This window comes from Ambystoma mexicanum, chromosome 4q (genome assembly GCF_040938575.1).
Source record: "Ambystoma mexicanum isolate Mex_15411 chromosome 4q, UKY_AmexF1_1, whole genome shotgun sequence".
Classification (NCBI taxonomy): Eukaryota; Metazoa; Chordata; class Amphibia; order Caudata; family Ambystomatidae; genus Ambystoma; species Ambystoma mexicanum.
Window position 1 is genome coordinate 41,581,052 of NC_090928.1, and position 24,619 is coordinate 41,605,670.

Below are 24,619 nucleotides of genomic sequence, written 5' to 3' on the forward strand. Positions count from 1 at the left end.
ATCTTGTATCACCATTCACGTAGATCCCGACCGTGACCCATTTTGCATGTGTACAGAGTTACATCACCAGTGTCCGTATACATCAGGGTCCACCCTCCTCCCACTTCCCCCATATTTTAGAAGCTTTGTTGGGACAGCCTCTTGCGTTGTATATCCGTCGTTCGATCATAGCACATGTGTCCATGTCCAGTGCCCATTGCTCCAGCGTCGGAGGCTCCGGGACTCCCCGTTTTTGTGCGATGTTGCGCTTCATCAGGGCGGCTGCCGTGTGCAGTAACAGTTCTTCCCATTTGTTGAAATCGCTATCTCCCTGTGCACCCAGGATTAGGACCTTCAGGTCCAGTTCTATCGTGCTAGAGAGTACCCTGGCCAGTTCCCAGCAGCAGGCATCCCAGAAGATTCGGATGCGGGGGCATGACCACAGTATGTGAAAGAAGGTTCCCTCCTCTTCCCCACATCTGAGACAGTTCAGGTTTGTTGTCCTTTTCCAACCAAACAATGCAGTTCTAGGGTAGTACACTCTGTGCAGTATTTTGAGTTGCACCAGTCTGAGTCTAGAGGAGATTGCCGCCTCCCGTGGGTGCATTAGTACCCGGATCCAGTCCTCAGGGTCGATATCCCCTACATTACTTTCCCATTTGGCCTTTAAACTGGTCAGTTCAGGAGTAGCAAAGGATGTGATGGCGTTATAGAGGATAGATGTGCATTTGGTGGGGATATATTCAGGCAATATGTTGCGTTCTATAGGTGTGTAATCCGGGATATTGTCATCCGTCGGTATGTGGATTCTCAGGGCATGGGACATTTGCATGTGGTGGTACCTCTCGGTGTATGGGAGTTGAAATTTGTGCTGCAGGTCCTCAAACTGGGCCAGATTCCCGTCTTTTAAAACGTGTGTACGTTTCTCCAAATGGTGGTGATATGTGCCTTCGTTGTTGGCGTGGAGGGTCTCGGGGGGGGGGGGGGATTGATACAATAAGTGTAGTGGATCAGTGTCATGCAAGGCCCCCATGTCGGCTCCAATATGGGGTAGTTCCCGGTCCCCATGCAGTAGGTCACTGACCACCACAAGTTGTGAGGCCCAGTAATAGGTCTGAAGGCAGGGCACTCCTATCCCACCCTCCCAGACCAACCTCTGAAGTGTAGTCAGGGCAATTTGTGGTTGAGCTCCTCCCAATAGAAGCTCCCTGAGAAGGGTCTCCAACCGGTCGAATTCAGATTTCTGGATCTGCAATGGGGCGTTCTGAAGGACGTAGAGGAATCGCGGAAGGGCCATCATTTAAAAAAGTGCGTCTCTGCCCATGAGGGTCAGGGGGAGAAGCTTCCAGTGGTGGACGTCATTGGAGAACCGGTCAATGATTGGTTGGAGATTGTGCGTGGTATAGCTGGTAAGATTTGTTGTTATCCAGATCCCAAGGTATCGGAAGCCAAGTTGCTCCGTATGGTATTGGCATTCCCGTGGGTTAGTCTGTCCTTCTCCCTTCACCGGGAAGAAAACGGATTTCTTCCAGTTGATCCTTAGGCCACTAAATTCCCCGTACTGGACGAGCATCTGAGTCACTATGGGGCATGTCCGGGCGGGTTTTCCCAGATATACCAGGAGGTCATCCGCATATAGGGATATTTGATCTTCGTGTCCCTCTGGCCATCTAAATCCCGTCCAGGATGTACTCTGGCGGAGCCATATAGCCAGCAGCTCAATCACGAGAGCGAAGAGAAGGGGGTAGAGGGGGTACCCCTGTCGCGTGCCCCTGCCCAAGTGGAAGGATCGAGAGGTCCACCCGTTCACCCCGACTTCCGCCTGGATGTTTGTATACAGCAGCTTCATCCAACCCAGGAACCCTTCACCAAACCCCATACGTTCCATAATCTCCCAAAGGCTATCCCATCCGACCGAGTCAAAGACCTTCTCAAAGTCGACTTCCAAAAGGGCAAGCGGGCTGTCAATGATAGGAGCCCGTTCTAGTGCTAAGTGGAGCCGACGCAGATTCATTCGGGTTGACTTGTGTGGAATAAAGCCACACTGGTCCGGGTGTATCAGAGTGTCAGCAACCGGTTGTAGCCTGTTGGCTAGGAGCTTAGCGATGACCTTGGCTTCACCATTGATTAACGAGATTGGCCTGTAGGAGGCACATTTTTCCTGGGGCTAGTCAGGTTTAGGGATAACCACGATGGTAGCCTTACACAGGTTCGGCAGGAGGGTGCCTTGTTCCCGGGCGCTCAGTAACATTTTATGGAGGGAGGGCGTTATGGTGTCCCGGCCCAGCTTCTGCCAGGTTTCGACTGGGAACCCCTAAGGGCCGGGCACTTTCCCGATCTGCAATTGTGCTAGTGCTTTGGCTACCTCTGCCTCTGAAAGATCAGAGTCCAGACTTGCCCTCTGCTGTGCTGACAGATTTGGGAGTAGAATGTCATTTAGGAGGGTTGGGTCCAGCGTCGAGGTTGGGGCCTGGTATAGTGCCTCATAGAATTGGGCAAAGGCCTTCGCTATCTCTGCGTCCAACTGGCACCTTTCACCCTGTGGAGTGATAATCTCCCGGACACAGCGTTGTCCCTCATCTCTTCTTTCCAACCAAGCTAGCATTCTGCCGGCCTTGTAGCCATGCTCGTAAATTCTTGCTCTGGAGTCCTAGTGGGCTTGTTTAGCATTGTCTAGTAATAAGTTTCAGAGGCGCTTGGTGGCTCGTTTGAGGGACCGTTGGGTCTGAGGGGATGGGGCAAGGATGTGTTCGTTCTCCCTTTGGGTCAGTTCTCCTTCCGCCTTCGCTATGTCTTGGAGTCTCTCCTTCCGTTTGTTCGCCACCCAGGAGATTAGTGCGCCTCGCAAGACGGCCTTGTAGGCTTCCCAAACCACTACCGGGTCCTGTTCTCCATTGTCGTTAAGCTCGAAGTACTCGGTGGAGACTTCAGCAAGGTGGTCCACAAGCTCGGGGAAACCCAGGTAGTAATTGTTTAGTGCCCACGTTCTAGGGGGAGACGCGCCCTGCATGCGGATTTCCACAAGTAGGGGTGAGTGGTCCGAGACGCCCCGGGGGAGTAGGTCAGCTGACAGTGCTCTGAAAAGATCTGTGTGCGGGAGAAAGAGATAGTCGATCCTAGAGAGGGAGCCGTGGGCTCCGGAATGAAAGGAGTACCCCCTAGTATCCGGGTGCAACTCTCGCCACACGTCACAAAGACCCAAGGCAGACGCAAAGTTAAACAGCCTTGTGGGAGTATCCGGGTTGCGCTGTCTGAGATGGGTACTGTCAGTGGTGTTGCACATGACATTAAAATCACTCCCCAGAAACCACTTATCCGGTTGGTGTTTGCCTATGAGGGCGGTCAGTTCATCAAACAGCTCCGACCCCAGTCCGGGAGGGGAATATATAGAGACAAAAGCGACCCTCTCGTTCCACAGCGTTCCCAGGATTAGCACGCAGCGACCCCGGGGGTCCTGTTCCAAGTCTAGGAGGGCAAAAGGGATGCGTTTATGTATGAGAATGAGAGTACCCCTAGATCCCATTGTGTATCCTGCATGGAAGGCAGCCCTATAATTGGTGCGTTGGAAGAGGGAGCAATTCGATCCCGCTAGGTGCGTTTCAAATAGCAGGGCCACGTCGGGGGAGTGTCTACTGAGTACTTGCTTGATCAGGCGCCTTTTAATCGCGGAGCCCATCCCGTTTACATTCCATGTGAGCACCTTGAGGGATTTGAGGCGTTCAGTCTGAGTCAACTTGGATTGTATGGGTGCCATCTAGTAATTTAGTTAGAGGGTTGGGCGGGTGTCTTGCGGGGAAGGTGTCCCCGTTTATGGTGATGTACTGTGGTGCATGCCTTAAGTGGTGATTGTTTTGCTGTCTGGACAAACTGCAGCCTCATCTTGCCATGAACCATAACAAACCCTGGAGCTTGCAAGGGTGCACTGCTCCCAGGGTAACAAAAAACTCTTCACAACTTTCCTTTCTCTCACCCTCCCTATACCCCATCCCAACACGAAGTACCTGTAGCCCCAACATCGCTGACACTCAAAAGAGGTAGGGTGTCAACTTAACAGACCCTTGATCAAATTAAACGAAAGAAATTGGGAGGGGTGTTGTAGCTTTTCCCCAAGTGCGATGGCGGTACGCCGCCGCTAGCCGCATTATAAAAGGTGTAAACGCCTTACGAAAGCCTCTGTGGCATAGCTCGGTACATTCCAGTTTCAGTTCCGCACCTGCCCGTGGGATCTGGTTCTTCGTTGGGGAACCAACCGAGTTCAGTCCCCGTCTTCTGCCGGCCGGTTCGGTGAGGGTGGCTGATCCGGCATCGGACGCTGGTCCGCTGGTCCGCTGGTGATCTGGGGTTTCTGCTTCTGTTGGTTCGAGGTGTCGACCAGTCCCCCTCAATGTGCTGCTCCGCCCATCGGCAGGCTTCCTTAGGATCGTTAAAATGAACCGTTGTGCCTTTATGATAAATTTTCAATTGAGCAGGAAAGAGCAGGTTATATTTGACTCCTACCGCTTGAAGTTGTCTTTTAAGCTTTTCAAAGGATTGCCTCACCTTCTGCACCTCCCTCATGTAGTCTGGAAAGAAGGCTATCTTAGAGCTATTGAAGATGATCGTGCCTTTGGTTCGTGTAAGGTGAAACAGCGCGTCGCGGTCCCGATAGTTTAACAGCTTTGCTACCACCGTTCGTGGGTTGGCGCCGGGCACTGGTCTGCCTGTGGGCATTCGGTGTGCCCTTTCTATAGAAAAGAATTTAGAAAAGGATTTCTGGTCAGACAGGTCCATCAGCCACTGCTCCAGGAAGAGCTCCATACAAGGGCCTTCGGCTTTCTCGGGAATGCCAAGGATTTGAATGCTATTGCGCCTGGATCTACCCTCTCCCTCTTCGACTCTAGACTTCAGGATCTTGAGTTTGGATGAGACTCCTTGGAGTTGTTGTTGCACAGCGTGTAGCCCGTCTTCCTTGTTGGAGATTCGCTGTTCCGCCTCTCCAGTTCGTGCTGCAAGTCGTGTTGGAGGAGGGATACATCCAAGCTTATTCCGTCCATCTTCTGCTCCATTGATGAGCGGGAGTCCGCTATCGCTGCCATGACGTCTCTCAGGGAGAGCACGGGCGCAGGGTCCACCTCTTCAGAAGGCGACAGTTGAGGTTCGACGGATTGTGATGGGGGGGGATCGTATACTGGTCAATCCTGTTTTGCACAGTGGGCTTCTTAGTTTTGTCCTTACCCATGCTTGCCGCTAGGCCCTGCGGGCGTGCTTTTGTATCCAGAGCCTTGTCCGGTTGCTCGAGGGGTTGTCTGCCCAGGCTTATTGCCCAGTTCGGTATGCAGTTGGTGGAACTATGGCAGGGTTAGGAAGCCGCCTCGTTCTGTGGCGGAGGGGGGAAGAGATCTAACAAAGTAGTGCTTCCTTTATTGCAGGGCGGCGAGCGATGGTAGGTCCTAGGCCCTGGTGCCAGCTTCGTGTTTGCGGCTGTGGTGGTCTGTCCGCTCTGCAGGCGTTGATGGGTCACACAGGGAGGTTTCACGCACTTAACCGGGTTGTGTGCGTTGAATTCCCACTCTGCTTCCCTTTTGGAAGCCCAGTGTCCACTTGAGTGAGGCAGGGGGGGTTGTAGAGAGTTCTGCCCCCAGTGATTCGCCCCGCACGGCAGTGGGTCACCCCACCGTCTGCTGCTTGGTTTGGTGGCGGTAGTTCCAACTGGAGGGAGACGGTCCTTCCGTGGGTTGTCTGCACAGTTGTGACCTTGCTCGCCCCCAGTTTTCAGTGACCTCCCAGTAATGTTGAGATTGCCTTATGTGGGGGACAAGGGGCCCTGATATTACTGTGGCCTCCAGTACCAGTGATGCACTGATGGCTCCTGTTGGTTCCCCTGGAGGTCGATGTGCCGGGGGCTGGGATCAGGATGGGCGTTCGAGTCCTCCTTTCATCGTTGTGTGCCTGGAGCGGGGAAGCCCAGCTCCGCGTGCGATGTCCGCGCGGGGGACTCTGGCGCTGGCACTCACCGGTGGGGGCAGACTCCGCCGCTCACGGGACGCTGTGGCGGTGCGTGGCCGGATCTCTCCTGTCTCCTCGCTCCTGGGACTCCGACTCTGCCGGTCCGGGTTAGTGCTGGTCTCCGCCTCCGCTCCCCTCCTCTATCACTCCTTCGGCAAAGGCCGCCCGGGTCTCTGCCACCGGCGTGGGTTGGCGTCCGTCGTGGCAATCTCCTTTCCTGGGTCCTCGCTCGCCTCTTGTGCCTTTGCTCCGCTCGATGGAGTCAGGCTGCTGGTGTCGGGGCAACTCCGATGTCCATTCAAATCGCGCCCATGACTCTGGCGGCCATCTTGGGTGCCTGGTGCGTTGTTTCGGCGCCGCCGTCACTCGCTCCTGGTTTTTCAGCCCGGGTGCGTTACGGGCTGATTTTGGACACAAGTGTGCCCCAGGACGTCCTGCACCGGTGGGTGTATTCTGGGGGTTGGCAGGTGCTGGTAAGCAGGTGTTCGGGTCAGGATATTAGCCGCGGCAGCGGGAGCTCTTCAGGCATACGTCTACCGCATCTCGCAGTTGGCCACGCCCCCCCACCGTTTTGTTTATTAAGGAGGCCTGTGTATTAAACCCCGAGTTCTTAAGCCAGGTGTGCCTTTTCAGAAAAGCACCCTGCGCCAGAGTTTGCCCTGCCGTCTCTGCTGCATCCAATGTATTTTTTAGGATGTTGTGGGTCACTGGTTTTCCTTCTGAGACAATCGCCAATAGGCGTGATCGCACCATTTCAGGGACTTCTCGGAGACCCTCTTGAAGCAGGTTCTACTGCACATCACTATAACTCGCAAGAAGGGTTGTATTATTAGCAATTCTTGTGGAATATGCCCCCAAAGTGGTGATGGGTTTGCCAAGGGCGTACCATTTTTTGCAGTCTTTGTCGGGGGCGCTTCTGCAGTAGATAGTGGCACCCCAGCCCTCTTCCTGGTGGTAGTGACAACTAGAGAGTCTGGAGTGGCATGCCCTCAGATGTACAATGGGTTTTAACGCAAGGGTTGATGGTACTTGTAAGGGAAGGGGACAGCAAAGAAGGTGCGAGGCGCTTCTTGATGGAATTCAGCAGGGGGATTGCCTGACTTGTGTGTGGGGGGGAGGGGAATTCCTTTAGAATGTCCTCAACAAAGTCTGTGTCTTGAACAGCTTCCTGCGTGGCAATTTGGAAATGGTCTGCAGGCCTTTTCAGGATTGCTTTAAAAGTCATCTAATCGTCAATAGACGATGCCTGCCTCTGTGGAAGCGATGAGGGAGGATCCAGACAAATGGCGTCTGGGTCAGGAGTTGGAGTAGGGGAAAGCCAAGGTGCTTCCTCTTCAGGCTGATCCCAACCCCAATCTGGGCACTGGTCATGGGTGTCCTGGCCAAAAAGATTGTCTTCCTGGTCATAGGGATACTCATAGACCTCTTCAGGTTCTGAGAATTCAAAAACGTCTTCCTGTGGAGTTTGGCTGGAAAGTTTCTGCACCTTTGGTAAACTAGGGCAGGAATCCTCCTCCCGAGGTCGCTTAGGGGTAATTCATTTTTCTAAGAAGTCTACAAACTGTAACAGTTTGTCAATATAGCTCTCAAACCTCACTCTTGTCCATATGGATGAACCAGAAGGGTAAGGAAGGGAGGGGGAGGGGTTGTGGGAGGGGGAAGGCTCTCTAGGAGGAAAGATGTCGTTGGAGGGAAGGGACTTATCAGACTAAGTCTTAGCGAGGGGATGGAACGCTTCTGAATACTCCTCTCGGCGAGAGGGTGTGCTTTTTGGTTTATTCGCAGCTGAAACAAAAGCTGCGAAACTCTTGTGGATCTCCAGTGGATGAGAAGAACAAGTTACTTACCAACTGTAACGTTCTTTCGACTGGATGTTCCTCCCACGTATTCCTCATCTTGTGATAAATCGTTATCTCCAGCTTTGCTGCTTTGGAAAAAAAAAAAATTCTTGGCAGAGGGACTGTGCTCGAGGTCGTGGCGTCGATTGTCCCTCGACGTACTCCGTACTCTGTCGACGTCACCGATGGTATAAATAGCTCGAGCCGCGCCCGTTGCTTCATTTCTGTTTTTTCGATGATATATATATATATACATAAACCCAGGCATGTCCCATGATCGATACATTCTTCGTGAGAGGAAAGTGTAAGAAAACGTAAACTGTACTGTGGGGTAGGATGGGAGGGTCGATGAGGAATACGTGGGAGGAACATCCAGTCGAAAGAACGTTACAGTTGGTAAGTAACTTGTTCTTCGAATGGATTGTGTCCTCCCATGTATTCCTCATCTTGTGATAGGCTCCCATAGCAGTATCAATTTTTGGAGGTGGGAGTACTAATTTCAGTTTTCGTGGACATAATGCAGAACTGCCTTTGCAAATAAACCCTCGTTAGAGGAGGCAGTGTCCAAACAATAATGTTTAACAAAAGTATGCTTTGTTTTCCAGGTTGCAGCTGCACAAATATCTGCTGCCGGGACTCCCCTCTTTAGAGCCACAGAAGTAGCCATTCCCCTTGTAGAATGGGCACGAAGCCCATCTGGTGGTTCTTTTCCCGCTAATCTGTAGCATTCAACTATGGCTAATATGATCCAGCGGAAAATGGTCTGTTTTGTTACAGTTAAGCCTAATTTATGACCAGTATAACCCACAAACAGTTGGTCATCTTGTCTCAATTTAGTCATCCTTGAGATGTAAAAACTAAGAGCCCTCTTGGGATCTAATCTGTGTAATCTCTCCTCTTCTTTGCCCAGATGAGGAGGAGGATAAAAAGTTGGAAGTACTATTTTTTGTGACAAATGGAAGTCCGAGACTACTTTTGGCAAGAACGAAGGTTTAACTTTAAGGACTACCTTATCTTTATAAAAAATAGTATATGGTGGTTTGCATGAGAGAGCCTGAAGTTCGCTAACCCTGCGGGCTGATGATAGGGCCACAAGGAGGACAGTTTTTGGAGTCAAAAGCCTCAATGGACATGAGTCCAGAGGCTCAAAAGGTATGCAAGTCAAGAATTTTAATACTAAATTTAATTCCCAAGTTGGTACATGAAAAGGTACTGGAGGGTATACATTAGTAAGCCCCTTTCAGAATTTAATTATTAACGGTATTTTGAAATATGAAACCTCTTCCGAGGAGCCCTTGAAAATGGACAGCGCAGCAAGGTATCCTTTGATTGTTCCTATCTGGAGCCCCAGATTAGCAGGATGTAGTAGAAAAGAGAGAACCATTGGTGTGCCACACTGAAAAGGGTCCACATCCTTGTCTTTGCAGCAGTTACAGCGACATCGGTACAAAGACTTTGTTGCTGGTCTTCTGGTCGAAAGCAAGATTTCCATTACGTCATCCGGAAGATCCCAATCCTTGTATCTCAACCTCTCAGAAACCATGCGTGAAGGTTGAGTGTCTTGACCTCTCGATGGAGAACCCGACCTTCCTCTTGCGAGAGAAGATCCTCTCTTTGCGGAAGATGTATTGGAGGGCAGATGGACATGTCTAGAAGGTCCGGGTAACACGTTCTCATGGCCCAATCCGGGGCAATTAGGATCATGGTTTTCCTGAACTTTCTCAACCTCCTGATTACTTGAGGAATCACGGGGACTGGGGGAAACGCGTACAGCAGTGGAAACTTCCACTCCACTACAAATGCATCTCCCAGAGCTCCTCTTTGAGGAAATTCCCTCGAGCAGTACTGATCGCACTTCCGGTTGATCGCAGTGGCAAACAGATCCACTTGAGCGGTTCCCCAAAGGGCGAAGATCTCCAGAAGGACTTCCTGAGCCAGCTCCCACTCGTGAGAGACCGTGCTCTGCCTGCTCAGAACGTCTGCCGCTGTGTTCTTCTCTCCGGCTAGGTGAATTGCCGACAGAGAGATTCCTTCTCGTATTGCCCAGAACCAGAGCTGCATTGCTTCTCTACACAGTGGCAGTGACCCTACACCTCCTCTCTTGTTGAGATAGTACATGGCCACTGTATTGTCCGTCATTATCAGGACATTCTTTCCCTGTACAGAGGGCAGAAAGGCCTTCAGAGCTAGTCTGATTGCCCTCAGCTCCAATAGGTTGATGTGTAGTTTGGACTCCGATGGAGACCAACGACCACTGATTGTCAGATCGTTGGTGTGTGCTCCCCACCTCGTGAGTGAGGCGTCCGTCACTACCGTTATCTCCGCCCATGGTTGCCAAAAAGACTCTCCCTTGAGAATGTTGTCGTTGCAAGCCCACCATAGAAGATCCTGAGCAACTGCGCTCGGGACTTGCAGAAGATCCGACATATTCCCTGAGAACTGGGACCCCTGAGTTCTGAGTGCCCATTGAAGGGATCTCATTCTCAACCTGGCCTCTGGTACTAGGAAAATGTAGGATGCCATGAAGCTGAGCAGCCTGAGAAAATCGAAGGCCGGTAGATGTTGGGCATTCTGAAACTTCATTACCATCTGCTGGATGTGGAGAGCTCTCACTTCGGGAGGCGAGGCTTTTCCTGATGAAGTGTCCAAGACTGCTCCGATAAACTGGAGTTTCTGGGATGGTATCATGTGGGACTTCTTGAAATTGAGGGAGAAGCCCAGTTTGTGGAGGAAGTGGCAGGTGATCGAAAGATGTTCCTGAGCTTGTTCTGGAGAACTTGCTCTGATCAACCAGTCGTCCAGGTAGGGATATATGTGAATACCTCCTCTCCTGAGACTTGCTGCCACAACCGCCAACAGTTTGGTGAAAACCCTTGGGGCGGAGGTCAACTCGAATGGCAGAACTCGAAACTGATGATGAGAATTGCCAATCGCGAACTTCAGGTACTTTCTGTGCTTTGGATGGATTGGCACATGAAAGTAGGCATCCTGAAGGTCCAATGATACCAACCAATCTTGGAGTTGGAGAGCCTGAAGGATCTGAGAAATTAAGTGTCACCATCTTGAACTTGTCCTTCCTGAGGAACTTGTTCAAGTTTTTCAAGTCCAAGATGGATCTCAGTCCTCTGTCCTTTTTTGGGATGAGAAAATATGGGGAGTACCAACCCCTGTTCCTCTCCGCTACAGGTACCAGTTCTATGGCACCATTCTCTAGCAGGGTTAAAATTTCCTGCAACAGTAGCGGATCCGGAATTTTGGCGGAGTTGGCTCCCGGTGGATGATTCCGAGGCCTTTTTAGAAAGGGGAGACAGTAACCTTGGGCTACTGTTTCCAGTGCCCAAGCATCTGAGGTAATGCCCCGCCATTCCTTCAGATGTTGAGAGATCCTGCCTCCCACTGGTGTTTTGTGTAACAAGGTCTCAGAGGGATTTGGAGGCGGCTGCAGGAGTGGCTGAGGGTACAGATGCCGCTGCTGAGGCTGATTTTGGACCTCTTCTTCGTGCTCCACGAGGGAAGTTTCTTTTGCCCCTTTGAGAAGCCTGTCCTCTTCCTCTACCAAAAGAGGAGTAGTATCGAAAAGAACGACCCCTCCAGGAAGATGAGCCGGAATAGGGTTTTAGAGGCTGGCGCAAAGAGGCGCCAAGTGATTTAGCTGCCGCTTTCGAGGTCTGAAGTTTTTCTAGGCTTTCATCAGCCTTTCTGCCAAAGAGCCTCGAGCCATCAAAGGGCATGTTGAGGAGTCTAGCTTGCACGTCTGGTGCAAATCCGGACTTCCTCAACCACGCAAATCTGCGTAGCACAACGCTTGCAGCCATGGATCTGCTGATACTATCAGCAGTATCCAGTCCAGACTGGAGACATTCCCCCATTGCCTCCTTCCCGTCTTTGACTATATTCAGGAAGCCTTCCCTTTCCTCGCCTTCCGGAATATGATCAGCCGCCGCCGAAATACAGTCCCACATGGTATGGGTAAACCTGGCTAGGGTACAGGTGACATTTGCCGACTTAAGTGCCATACTGCCTGACGTGAAAAGTTTACGTGCCCAGGCATCAATTTTTTTATCCTCTTTATCTGGAGGGATAGTTGGATAAGCAGTTTGTTTTAAAGTAGATGCTGCCTGAATGACTAAACTCTCTGGAGTCGGATGTTTATTCAAATATTCAGGATCCGTTCCAGCTGGTCTATATTTTCTTGGAAAAGTGCTATCTGCAGCAGCAATAGTTTCTGGTTTCTCCCAGTTTTTCTCCACAGTCCTTTGAAGGGCCCTGTGAAAAGGGAGAACAGGATCTTTCTGAGGTCCCTTTACGATTATATCCGTCATGTCATCTTGTTCAAAAATGGGTGAAGTATTACCCCAACCCATATATTCCACTACCCTGGTCATAAAACCCCTGTACCCAGCATCTGCATGCTCTGCAGGATCAGGTTTGGCGAACTCTAATTCTGGGGATGCGTCAACTCCACAGGCAGACTGCAGAGTATCACTCAGGTCTCTCATTCTAGATTCCTGGTCAATAAGTTCCTCAGGAACTTGTCTTGTACCATAAGTAACTCCCAAAGGAGTAACCTCGTCTTCTTCTGAAGCAGACTCTTCATAGATTGCTGACATAGATTTGAAAAAGTCTGACCTGGGCAGAGGAGTGAATCTCCTTTCTTCCTCTTCCATCTGCTTCGAATGAAATGGCAAATCCCTCGAAGTTTTTGAGGGTGTCTTTGAAGTCTTCGAAGTTTTCGAAGATGACTTTGATAATGGCGTCGATGACGCATTTGGCTTTGGCGTCGAAATTATCGACATCGAGGGCGTCGACGAAGTTGTCGAAGTCTTCGACGACTTGTGTTTCTTGCATGGCACTGGAGAGGTGCTCGACGCTCGAAGAGTCTTCGACGGTTTTACGTTGACTCAAGGTTTTTTGGATTCCTCGACGCTACCGGTCTTGGCCATGGTAGCCTTGGACTTCCCTTTGTCGTCCAATGGAGCGACTTTAGGGGTATGGCTTTTTCGAGGGGGTCGGGGCTTCATTCTCGAAAACCTCCATCATCTTTTTGCGGAATTCTTCCCACTTACTGGGAGAATCCGATTTAGTCGGACAACAAATTTCTTCGGTCGACTCTGAAGAAGAAGATGATGAAGGAGATCTATGTCTCCTCTTCATTTTTTTCGATGATGACGAAGAGTGTCTCGATCTACTCTTAGATCGAGATCTCTTCGAGTGCCTATGGCGATCCGATTCCTTAGAATCAGTCGCTTTCTTGTGACTTTTTGACGAAACCTTTTTTGAGGCCTCCCTCCCCACCAACAGTGTACCTCTCCTCTCACGAAGAGCTTTTTCGGTCATAGATTGGCAGGACCCACAGTCGTCGGTTCGGTGACTGGAACCGAGACACCAGAGACAAATCCGGTGGTGATCGACATCTTAGATCCACAATCTGCACACTTTTTAAACCCAGTTCTGGGTGTCGAAGGTGTCGAAGATAGCGACATTTTCTTCACAGAAAATAGAAGCGCGCCGTTCTCGATAGCGAAGCGATCAGAAAAACAGAACTAAAGCAACAGGCGCGGCTCGAGTTATTTATACCATCGGTGATGTCGACAGAGTACGGAGTACGTCGAGGGACAATCGACGCCACGACCTCGAGCACAGCGCCCTCTGCCGATACATTTTTTTCCGAAGCAGCGAAGCTGGAGATAACGATTTATCACAAGATGAGGAATACGTGGGAGGACACAATCCATTCGAAGGAGATTTTGATGCGCCTGTAGGAGTCGTCGTGGTTTTTGGCTCCACCAAAACCTTTGGGTCTGATGTGCTCTTAGATGTGTGTTTTTTGGAAGGGACGTCCTTATGGGTGGAATGCCCGGATGCATGTCCAAATGACGAATGCAGGGAGGGCAGCGGATCATGAGGATCAGTAGGTACGGTCAAAACTTTCGGCGGACCAGTTGGCGTCTGATGCTTCCTCAACGCATCCGTCGAGGGAGCTTGTGGGGTTCGATGGTGCGGGTGTGCCTCTGTCGCGGGGGTGTGATCTCCCCATAGCAGTGCCGGCATCCTGCCTGTCGGGCCGGGGATGGGCAACTGGGTACTGGACAGTTCCGCGGAAAGGTCTATGGCCTCCACATCGGAGCCATGGCTGCGGCTAGTGTCCTTGTCACTCTCTGTGACTGTGCCTACAGGGGAACCACACTCGGCCTGCATCACGTTGGCCGCCCACGATTTCGTCTGCCTATCTTTCAGCATCTTTGGCTGAAAAAGCTTGCAGGATGGCTTGCCGTGGTCACAAGGTAAGCACCTATTGCACTTGTGATGGGTGTCCTTCCAAGGGTATTTTCCCATTACAAGACGGACAAAATTTAAACTGAGTCCTCTCCATAGCAGAGGTAAAGGGTGGCAGCAAGACCAGAAAGGAAAAGAGAGGCGAAAAGAAAATGCATTCTGTTAGGGAGAATTCTCAGAAATGTGCTAATTCCTCTCTACCTTAGAGACCCCCAGCAACATTGCTGGATTTTGAGGACTTACATTTTTAACCTGGAGAGAGCAAGACCTTTTTTCCCCCACTCTCTCATGTATTTTTTAATGTGATTTGAAAACTGTGTTTCTTTTGGTTGTGGAGTCTGACAAACTCCATAGGCATAATCTTTTACATTGTGTCACACAGCACCTTCAGTGCAGTGGCACAGGGACGTCTTTCAGATTTTCCCAAGGTTTAAATACCTTCTCTTTGATAAACTACTGTTTCCAAGAGCAGTAAAGTGAAATTGACTTTACTTACATTTGTAACTTTATAGACCCAACATACACTTACAATAGGGTGCTGGAGGGGTTACTTAGTATCCCCTTTGTCAAGCTTCTCATGTAACATTTTTATGTTACCCTTTCCTCGATGAATGGTTGGTGGGAGTGGTTTATTTTTAACTACTGTGGTGTGCTTTTACCGTGGGCTGCCTTCGCAGCTGCAGTAAAGCACCCAAGGGTGCCATTTTTGTTAAAATGGCCCCAGTCTTCGTTTTTCGCCAATTCTTTGTGGAAATGTCCTTCTTGAGATTTACCCTGTGTGTGTTAGGCAGAATTGCATGCAGTACCCTCTGGGAACACCACACACAATTAGGACTACAGGTATAAGCAAAACCCAACCTTTGGTATAAGTCTGTACCACAGACTTTTTGGTAGTGAGCTGAGCAGCCAGGCTTATCTCAAGAGGGAATGCGAGCAGTAGATGAAGTTACACAGAAGTATAACAATCACAGTGGTTCAGGTAGACACTTACATTCAAGGTTTCTTGGTAAAAAATACTGATACATTTATTTACACAGACATTTAGAAAACATTCACTAGTAGAAATCAACTTGATATTAAACACCAATACACTACAGTAACAAACTCTAAGTTGTAGAGAAAGTTTGCGCTCCCCTGAAAAAGGAACCAAATGGCGCTTCAGTTACTTTCAATGGAAATAGAAAGACATAGGTATGTACAATGGATTAGAAAACACTTCTGTTAGGCAATGCAAAGGTTCAGTGTACCAAGAGGGTCAGTTCAATTCAATAGGCCAGGCCAAAGTCAATAGTCTAGTGTTCTTGGATAGGACAGATCAGTCCTGGTAACAAATGGAGAAGTCTTTGTAAATGTTCTCAGAAGTAGTTTAGGCGAAAAAGAACAATATGTTGGGTCAAAAGCTGATCAGGCCTGCAAGTGGGTAAAGTTCCACGAACTTTCACAGCGAGAGTTCGGATCTCTCAAACAGATGACACAGTACCTTAATGTGAAGCAAAATGATGAAGCTGGAGACGTTGGTTCCTGGCAGTTCCAGCAGATCTCACTGTTCCTGAGCCTCAGTCGTAGGGACAAGGGGAAGGACGTCGGGGGACTCCTGCACTGCAAGGGATCGTCGTCGAAGCAAACAAAATGGAGTCACTTCAGTTCGAGTAGCTGTAGATTCAAGACCACAAACTGGGATCCCTCTCCCTGGTTATACCTTAACCAGCATTGAGAATGGTATTCAGGTGTCTTACGAGTTGATTGGTCCCACCAACTCAAAGGAAGAAGCCGTCCTTGAAGGAGCTTCTCTGCCAAATGGAGTCCTGGCAATTCGGATTTGTACCAGGGCTTCACCAGGCAAACTAACGGTCCAGTGGTTGCAGCAGCTGTCCTCTTCCAGCTCCTCTTTGGTTCTTTCATTCCAGTGGTCGACTCTTGCCTTCCAGTCCTGGAAACTCGCCTTTTAAACAGTTTTCTACCATTCATTCCAGCCTAGCTGTCAATCACCCAGAAGAGTGGCTGTCCTTGCTGGACTGTCAGCCAGCCAATCACATCAGAGTGCATTTGGGTCTCCTAGGAGACCAAGCACAGGGAGTTTAGGGCACCTCCCTCACTTCCTGCCCACCCCAGACACTCGGACGCCAAGGGCGGACTTCAGTCCTGAAGCCTGCCAAAGACTCATGAACAAAGGGACCAAACCTGGTTTGCTGCGCAGAGTTAAACACTAGAAGGACCTTTCCACAAAGAAACAGCAAAAAAAAAAAGGATGACCAGAGTGTTTTTACAGAGGGGTCTTGGGCGGCATGTTGAAAAACATGACAGCCCCTATTTTTAGCTACTGGTGTTCGCGGTCAGGAAAAATCATGGTACTTCGTAAAACCACTGCCACTAGCTATTTCAATAGGAAAGGGTAGCTTTTGACAGCAACATGAGTGTTTAGACACAGGGGATACTAGGTAACCCCTCCAGCACTCTATAGGAAGATAGTGTGTGCAGGGTCTATGAATTTAAAAAGACTAGTAAAGCCAATTTAACTTTACATTCTCTAGGGAACAGTAGTTCATCCCAAAGAGGGGATTAAACCTTGGGAAGTTCTAAGGACATCCCTGTGCCACTGCACTGAAGGTGCTGTGTAACACAAGAAAAGTAAAGATGTTGTCTCGGGAGGATAGCTCAGCGGCAACATGCTCGCCTTGGAAGCAAGACGACACAGAGCAACACAGGTTCGATCCCAGGGTCTGCGCTTAGAAACCTCTGGGTATTAAGCGCGTTATAAATAACCTATCATATCATGCCTATGGAGTTATCTAAAACTCCATAATCAAAGAACACAAGAGTAAAACACACATCAAAATACACAAGAGTGGGAAAAAAGGCTCACACTCTCTCCAGGAAAAAAATCAAGTCCTCAAAAATCCAGCAAGTTGCTGGGGGTCTCTAAGGTGAAGGGAATAAGCACATTTATGAGAATTCTCCCTAACAGCGTGCCAAACCAGGTTTGGTCCCTTTGTTCATTTTATCTTTGGCGGTATTCACGGGTGAAGCCTGCCTCTGGCTCCAGGGTGTCTGGCGGGGGCATGAAGCGAGGGAGGTGCCTGAAACCCCCTGTGCTTAGTTTTCTAGGAGACAGGAATGCACTCCTAGGTCATTGGCCGGCTGGCTGTCCGGCAAGGACAGCCACCCTGCTGGATGACTGAAAGCTAGGCTGGAATGAATGGGAGAAACCTGCATAAATGGTGAGGCTTTTTGGCTTGGAAGGCAGATTCGACCTTTGGACGAAGGATCTGAAGAACAACTTGTAAGAGACGCCTGCTGCAACTCCTGGACCCTTGGTTTGCCCGGTGAAGCCCTGCTGCTGTGCTGAAGCTCCGAATTCGCCTCGACTAGAGAATCCCTGCAAGGACAACTTCTGCCCTTGAGTTGGTGGGACCAATTAACTCCAAAGTAAGCCACCTGGACATCCTCTCAAAGCTGGTTGTATTTCCACTGCAGTTGCTGCTGGAACCGAAGAGCCAGGGAAAGTAACAGCAGATTGTGTGCGTTGTTTTTAAGTTGGTCAAGAGCTCTAGGAAGATCCTCCAGACTCCCAGGAAGCAGGACTGCCCAAGCTACCTCAACAGAGAGCTGGACCCCAGATGCAAGGAAATACCATCTCGACAGCCAAGAGTCTGCGGTGTTGCTATTTGCTGATACGCTGAAACCGCGAAGTGCCACTTAAAAGAAGTGGGTCCTTTTCTGTCGCTGATCGTCCCATTGCAGTGCAGGAGTACTCCAGATGTCCTCCCTCTTGTTCCCTGGACTGACGCCAGGGACACAGGATCTGCACAGGAACAGAAGCCAGCAAAAGCCATTTTCTTCTAACCAAAGGGACTGTAAAGTCTAAGAGAACTTACCTCTTGTTTTGTAAGCTCACTTGTTCTCAGTTGAAACTTGTCTTAGTTGCTTTTGTAGAGTTGCTATCAGCTTCTTTACCTCACAAGCCTAATCAGCCTGTGGCCCTGCTTTGATTTCTTCTCTTCTACGGAGACTTCTAAAACATTGTGCAAGCCTTGTACTTACCTGCAAGAATTGCTTCAGCTCACCTAGACCTTTCCCCAATTGACTTTGGCCTGGCCAGGCTCCCTGAATGACTCTTCTTCCCTCTGACATGATGTTCGGTCTTCCTTCCAGGAAGGGGTTAACTTACTTTGCATTGGGGGGTTAACAAAAGTACTTACCCGATTCAGAATATTTGTGGGAGCTCTTGTTTTATTCTAATAATCTTTTTCTTTGACATACTCCTAAGTATTGCTCTAAATGCAACAGTGGTATATTAATGTCCACAGTGTCCTAGTTATTTAAGTCGCCTGAGGGTGTAGGAAGTATGTGTGCCATCCCAAATGGGAACTTACTGATTTAGTGAAACTAAGAGTGTATATTTTGGAGTTTGTGTGTTACTATTATATTGCTCCTTCTGAAGAAGGCTTACTCAAACTGACTGTTAAATAAATTAATAATTGTTTAATCAAGAAAGCTTGTGTGTAAGAGTTTATTTGAATACTTGTCACTGTGAATCTCTGTGCAACTCCCCTATAGCTCACCATGACCCCTCTTGCGATAGGCCTGGCTGCTCAACATGCTACCAACCTGTGTAGTACAGACTTATACCAAGGTTGGGTCTTATTGCCAGGAGGTCAGGGTTGTTGTAGAACACCCAAAGGGTACTGCATACAATCTTGCATAACACATTCTCAGAGAATCAGACCCCGGGGACGCACTCTCCCAACTGTATAGGTCTGGCCGAAGGGCCGAGGCCACGCCGACGACAGCGTCGATCGATGCACCAGTCGCCGAAAGCAGTAGTCGTCCTCAGCGTAGGGTTCCACGAAGTAGCCGTCGAAGATGAAAGTCAAAGACTAGACGTCCATCGGTCATAGGACAAAGAAATTACTGAATTTGCAATATCTCTCTTTCAAGGTCCGCATAAGGCGACCAACTAGTTGGGTGAAAAACAACAATCTGAAGGACGTCGACTCGTGAGGGATTTTGGGTACACTACACATCACTTTGGAGATGTTACAGGCACGCCCAGGTCGACGTCCCTGTTCGATCCTCAAATGAAAGATGCAATACACTGCGATTACCACTAGATGTGGGACTATATGCACAGCATGTGATTCTTAGCAGATTAACAAGCATCAGAAATCCTGATTCCCCTATTGAGGCAACCTGTGACTCACATATTACCAGTTACCTTCTTCTACAATGGGTTACGTCTTCCGGAGACAAGTTCTTCAGAATCCTTTTCACTTAGCTTCTGTTGCCAGTGTCTTTCCTTCACTCACATCGGCTTTCTTGCGGTGTTGCCTCTCCACCTGGTTTCTTGTCTATTCTCTGCTTCCCGGTATTCGGTTAAGGGAACGGTCTCCTGGGGCTTCACATAGTCGATGGTATCGGTGAATTTCGTTGGACCAGCGGGCCACCACGGGTCCTCTACCGTGGTCTCGCCACCACCTATTCCTGGACTGTTGCCCTTCTCATTTCTCAGGCTGCAACTACCCAGTACTGTGCCGTTCTGCTCGCTGCACTTGAGTGAGTTTGAAACTCGCTGGCTCTTTGATCCCTATAGGTCTTGTACGGCTTGAGAGCTCCCCGGGCCTATATGGGATGCATTACTCACCGTAATCGTATTTCTGATGCTTGCATCTGCTTAGATTCACATGCTGTGCATAGGCTGACATCTAGTGGAAGCTGCAGAGTATTACAGTTTGTTTTTTCGAAACTCGAAAAGAGGCGTCGAACTAGGGCATGCCACTAATACTATCCCTAGTGTGACGTCCACTGTACCCATGATCCCTCACGCGATTAGGACCCTCAAATTGTATTTTTTCTGACATGAGGTAGCATGAGTAGCGCGAGTACAGATTATCCAAGCAGATAGCTAGATAAGACTACAAGCACCCATTCGCCTTGTCTATGGGGGGCGGAAGGGCGGGCGTATGTGAATCTAAGCAGATACAAACATCAGAAATACGATTATAGTGAGTAATGTATCCCTTCTGAGGCTTGTGGAATCTGCTTAGATCACATGCTGTGCATAGATTAGCGAGCAGTGTTAAAAGAAGGAGGTGGGATGTGAGAAGGGTCATGAGCGAACAAATGTCTTAGAATCGCTTGTCCCACTTGAGTTTCTATCTTGGAATGAGCGTCAATGCAGTAGTGCTGAGTAAAAGTGCGAATAGAGCTCCATGTAGCTGCTTTGCAAATGGTGTCAAGGGGTACATTTGCAATGAAAGCCAGTGTGGCCCCAGTACCTCTAGTGGAGTGGGCCCTTGGCGTAAAAGGAAGTGTCTTTTCTAAAAGGGAGTAGCACAGTTGAATACATTTAACTATCCATCTAGAGATGGCACCTTTAGAGACGCAATCTCCTTCTCTGCCTGTAGCTACGGAGACTAACAGTTGATCTGTTTTTCCTAGCGGTCTGGTCTTGTCTACGTAGTAGAGGACCGCTCTTCTCACATCTAAAGTGTCTAGTTTCACCTCAGCAGAGCTTTCGGGTTCTTGGAAAAAGGCTGGTAGCTCAATGCACTGGTTAACATGGTGAGAACCTAGGGTGAGTTTGTAAAACCAGTTTATCCTTATGTATAGTAATAAAAGGATCCTGCACTGACAGAGCCTGAATTTCACTGACCCTTCTTATGGATGTAATGGCAACTAAGAAGGCAGTTTTATAAGTCAAGTGTTTGAGACTAGCTTTATGCATGGGTTCAAAGGGGGGGCCCATGAGTTTAGCAAGCACCACATTAAGGTCCCACCCTGGTGGTGGGTTAGAAATTGGAGGGTGGAGTCTCTTCACCCCTTCCATAATGGCTTTGACCACTGGCACCTTCCACCATAACACCTTTTTATGGGAGGTGGTGTAGGCTGACAGCGCCGCCAGGTGTACCTTGAGTGAATTAAATACCAACCTTGCGTCCAGTAGGTGGAGCATGTAGGTGACAATATTGGAAGGAGTGCAATCAACTGGGTTGATCTGTTTATTCTGGCCCCAAATAACAAATCTTTGCCACTTATCAAAGTAACAGTGCCTTGTGTTAGGTTTCCTTGATTCTTTTAGGATATCCATAAATCTTTGTGGTAAATTGAGATGGCCAAACTCTATGACTTCAGGAGCCATGCTGCCAAGTTCATCGAGTTGGGTTGAGGATTTTGCTCCGTGCTGGGAGAGTAGGTTGTACCAGTACAGGAGTCTGATAGGTTTGCACACCGCCAGTTTGCGCAGGTGCAGGAACCACAGTTGTCTTGCCCACATAGTAGCAACTAAGATGAGCGTCATCGATTCCCTGTGTATCTTGTTGAGCACCTTCCTCATCAGAAGGGTTGGTGGAAAAGAGTAGGCAAACATCCCTGACCAGTTAATCCATAGAGCGTTCCACTTAGAGCCTGGCTGGGGCAACCTGGATGCGAATCCTGTCCATTGTCTGTTTTCGCTTGTGGCAAATAGGTCTATAGTGGGGGAACCCCACTGTGAGAAGAGGTCTCCTACGACTTCTTCGTGTAGACACCATTTGTGTTCCTCTCGGAGAGGATCTCTGCTCAAAGCGTCCGCTAGTGAATTGAGATCCCCTGGAACATGTTGAGACGACAGGTAAATGTTCCGTCTGAATGCACATATCCAAATTTTCTGGGCAAGCCTAGACAGATTTGGCGAAGGAGTGCTTCCCTATTTGATTATGTTAAACATTGTGGTCGTGCTCTCGGTTAGGATCTGCACTGAAAGATTGATTAGGTGGGGTTTGAACGCCCGAAGCGCTCTGAAGACTGCCAGAAGTTCTAGTAGGCTGATGTGATTCTGAGCCACTGTGTGAGACCAGAGACCCTGAGCTGTGTGGTGAAGGAGGTGTGCTCCCCACCCTGACAGGGACACGTCTGTTGTGACTATGGCCTGTATTTCTGGATTGTAAAAGGGTTTCCCCTTTGAAAGATTCTCTCTTGTCCACCAGCGAAGACTCTGTACTAGTGTTGGTGAAACGACCACTAGATCGTCCCACTGACCACTTGCCTGAGACCACTGTTTTGCCAACCATTCCTGCATGGGACGCATGCGCAGGTGCGCGTGGGGAACCAGGTAAATGTATGATGCCATCATGCCTAGTAAACACATTGCTTTGCGCACTCTTATCTGGCGACCGGACTGATATTGAGGAATTTGCAGTAACAGATTCCGAATTCTTTCCTCTGATGGAAAGGCCAACCCCTCTTAGAACTATTTGGAGGTGCTTGGCACCAGGCTTGATATTTTCTCATTCATTGAGAAGCCCAATTGAAAGAGGAGGTTGATTGTTCTTTGAATGTTGGATCTGCAAATTGCGGGGGTTTCCCCTGTGATGAGCCAGTCGTCCAGGTAAGGGTACACTGGGACTGCCTCGCTGCGTAGGTGCGCCGCCACCAACGCCAGTACCTTGGTGAAAACCCTTGGAGCCGAGGCTATACCGAAGGGCAGCACCTTCAACAGGTAGTGCTGGCTGTCTACCTTGAAACGCAAGAACCTTCTGTGCGCTGGGAACATGGAAATATGAAAATAGGCATCTTTCATGTCCAATGTTGCCATGTAATCTCCTCGTTTTAGTAGGGGGATTACCTCTTGGAGTATAGTCATGCGAAATTTCTGAGGCTTGACATACTTGTTTGCAGGGCGTAAGTCTAATACTGGGCGCATTGTTAGATTTTTTTTGGCACAAGGAAGTAAGTTGAATAAATACCCTTGTTTACCTGGTTGCCCGGGACAAGTTCAATCGCGTCCTTTGCAAGAAGAATGACTATCTCCTCGAGGAGGATTACATCTAGTGGAAGCTGCAGAGTATTACAGTTTGTTTTTCGAAACTCGAAAAGGGGCGTCGAACTAGGGCGTGCCACTAATACTATCCCTAGTGTGACGTCCACTGTACCCATGATCCCTCATGCGTGTAGGACCCTCAGATTGTATTTTTTCTGACATGAGGTAGCATAAGGAGTAGCGCGAGTACAGAGTATCCAAGCAGATAGCTAGATAAGACTACAAGCATCCATGCGCCTTCTCTCAGAGGGGAGGAAGGGCGGGCGCATGTGAATATAAGCAGATACAAGCATCAGAAATACGATTACGGTGAGTAATGTATCCTTTCTGAGGCTTGTGGAATCTGCTTAGATCACATGCTGTGCAAAAGCAAGTGTGAGACTCCCCCTCTCTAGAGAGAGACCCTCACGGGAACGGAAGTGCTCCCCCTAAGGGGGAGTCTCACAGTTGCTTCTATCCCTAGGGAGGGTATTACGAAGCAGACTCACCTCCCTAGCCTCCCATTAGGGAGAAGGGATACATTTGCTCAATTTGTCACACAACCAAAAAGACACCAAAGAAAACATTATGAGGATACAAAGTACACTAACAGTACTTCACTTTAAGGTGATGTGTACAACTTTAAAAATATAAATAATCCACTAAGAGAGACAGTGTTCCCAGTAGTGGTAGTTCGCGGGACCAATCAGATTCCCCATAAGAATGATTAAATAGACAAGAGAAGTAAAGCAGTTCAAATGTCAAGTCATGAGTCAAAACAAAGCAAAACAAAGGGTGTCCCATATAGGTCTATATGAGGAAAGAAGCAAAAAGAAAATCTTTTCTAACAGTGAATTTCACTGTGTCACAAAGAATCAAGGTTACTGCATTATAGTGCATGGAGGTCTTGTTGGTAAACAGTACAGGGAATGCAAGCTTTGTTGCGGTCTGAAAATGATCTTAGCACATAAAACTAACATTACTGAGGCATGTTCCAGTGAGCCCTTGCCCCACAGCCATGATACTAGATGTGAAATCCCTTTCACGGGCAGTGCACAAGAATTAAAATAGTCGGGTACCAATCTATGCTTTCTTGAAAAAATTATTGTGGAAATAAGTAAGGCACAGAGGAGAAAATGCATGGGGGTTTGAGAAAAGGATGCAAATGAACTATTACCCCAATATCATGCATGTATGCCAGTTTCCATTATTATAAAGACTCTGGTGCCATTAGCACACATACAGAATATTGAGTGAGCTTGTTGTTTTTCGTAAACAGAATTAAAAAAAAAATACAAAGTGCACTTACTTGCAACATTGGGGCTTGATCGGTGATCCGCTCGATTCTTCATTAGCCTTTCATCCCCAGTGGGTTTCTTTGGTTCATTATACTCTGGCCAGGCCAGTTGGGGGCTCTCTGGTGACCCATTCTGTGCAGTGTTATTGTACAACTCAAAGCCTTCACTCTTTGGTCTGGGTTTTCCTGAACCACGACGGTCTGAAGCTAAACAAAATCAGGCAGTTAAAATGTTTGGTAGGGTGTGCTTCCTTGATAAATATGTTAAGATAAATAATCAGTGGCAACACAAAAGAATCCGCTCCAAATATGTTGCTGATGGAATACCCATACAGATGCATACATTTTTTTGGATGAACAACAAATAAACAATGTTTTAAAGAATTGGGCAGAATGAGTGGCGGATGTGTGTTTGCGTAAATCTCCCAAGAGATGTGTGCATGTATCTAGGTGTGAGCAGGCAGAGTA

The 24,619-nt window shown here is 48.8% G+C and overlaps 1 protein-coding gene across 12 annotated transcripts in view; it reads right to left on the reverse strand.

Moving 5' to 3' along the window:
• Positions 1-24,619, reverse strand: part of AFDN (afadin, adherens junction formation factor) — a 2,107,422-nt gene that overhangs the window by 438,576 nt on the left and 1,644,227 nt on the right. For all 12 annotated transcript variants that reach the window (XM_069607417.1, XM_069607414.1, XM_069607416.1 and 9 more), the window contains one exon: positions 24,164-24,358. In XM_069607417.1, the coding sequence (XP_069463518.1) occupies positions 24,164-24,358 (195 nt within the window). The remainder of the gene's footprint in view (positions 1-24,163; positions 24,359-24,619) is intronic.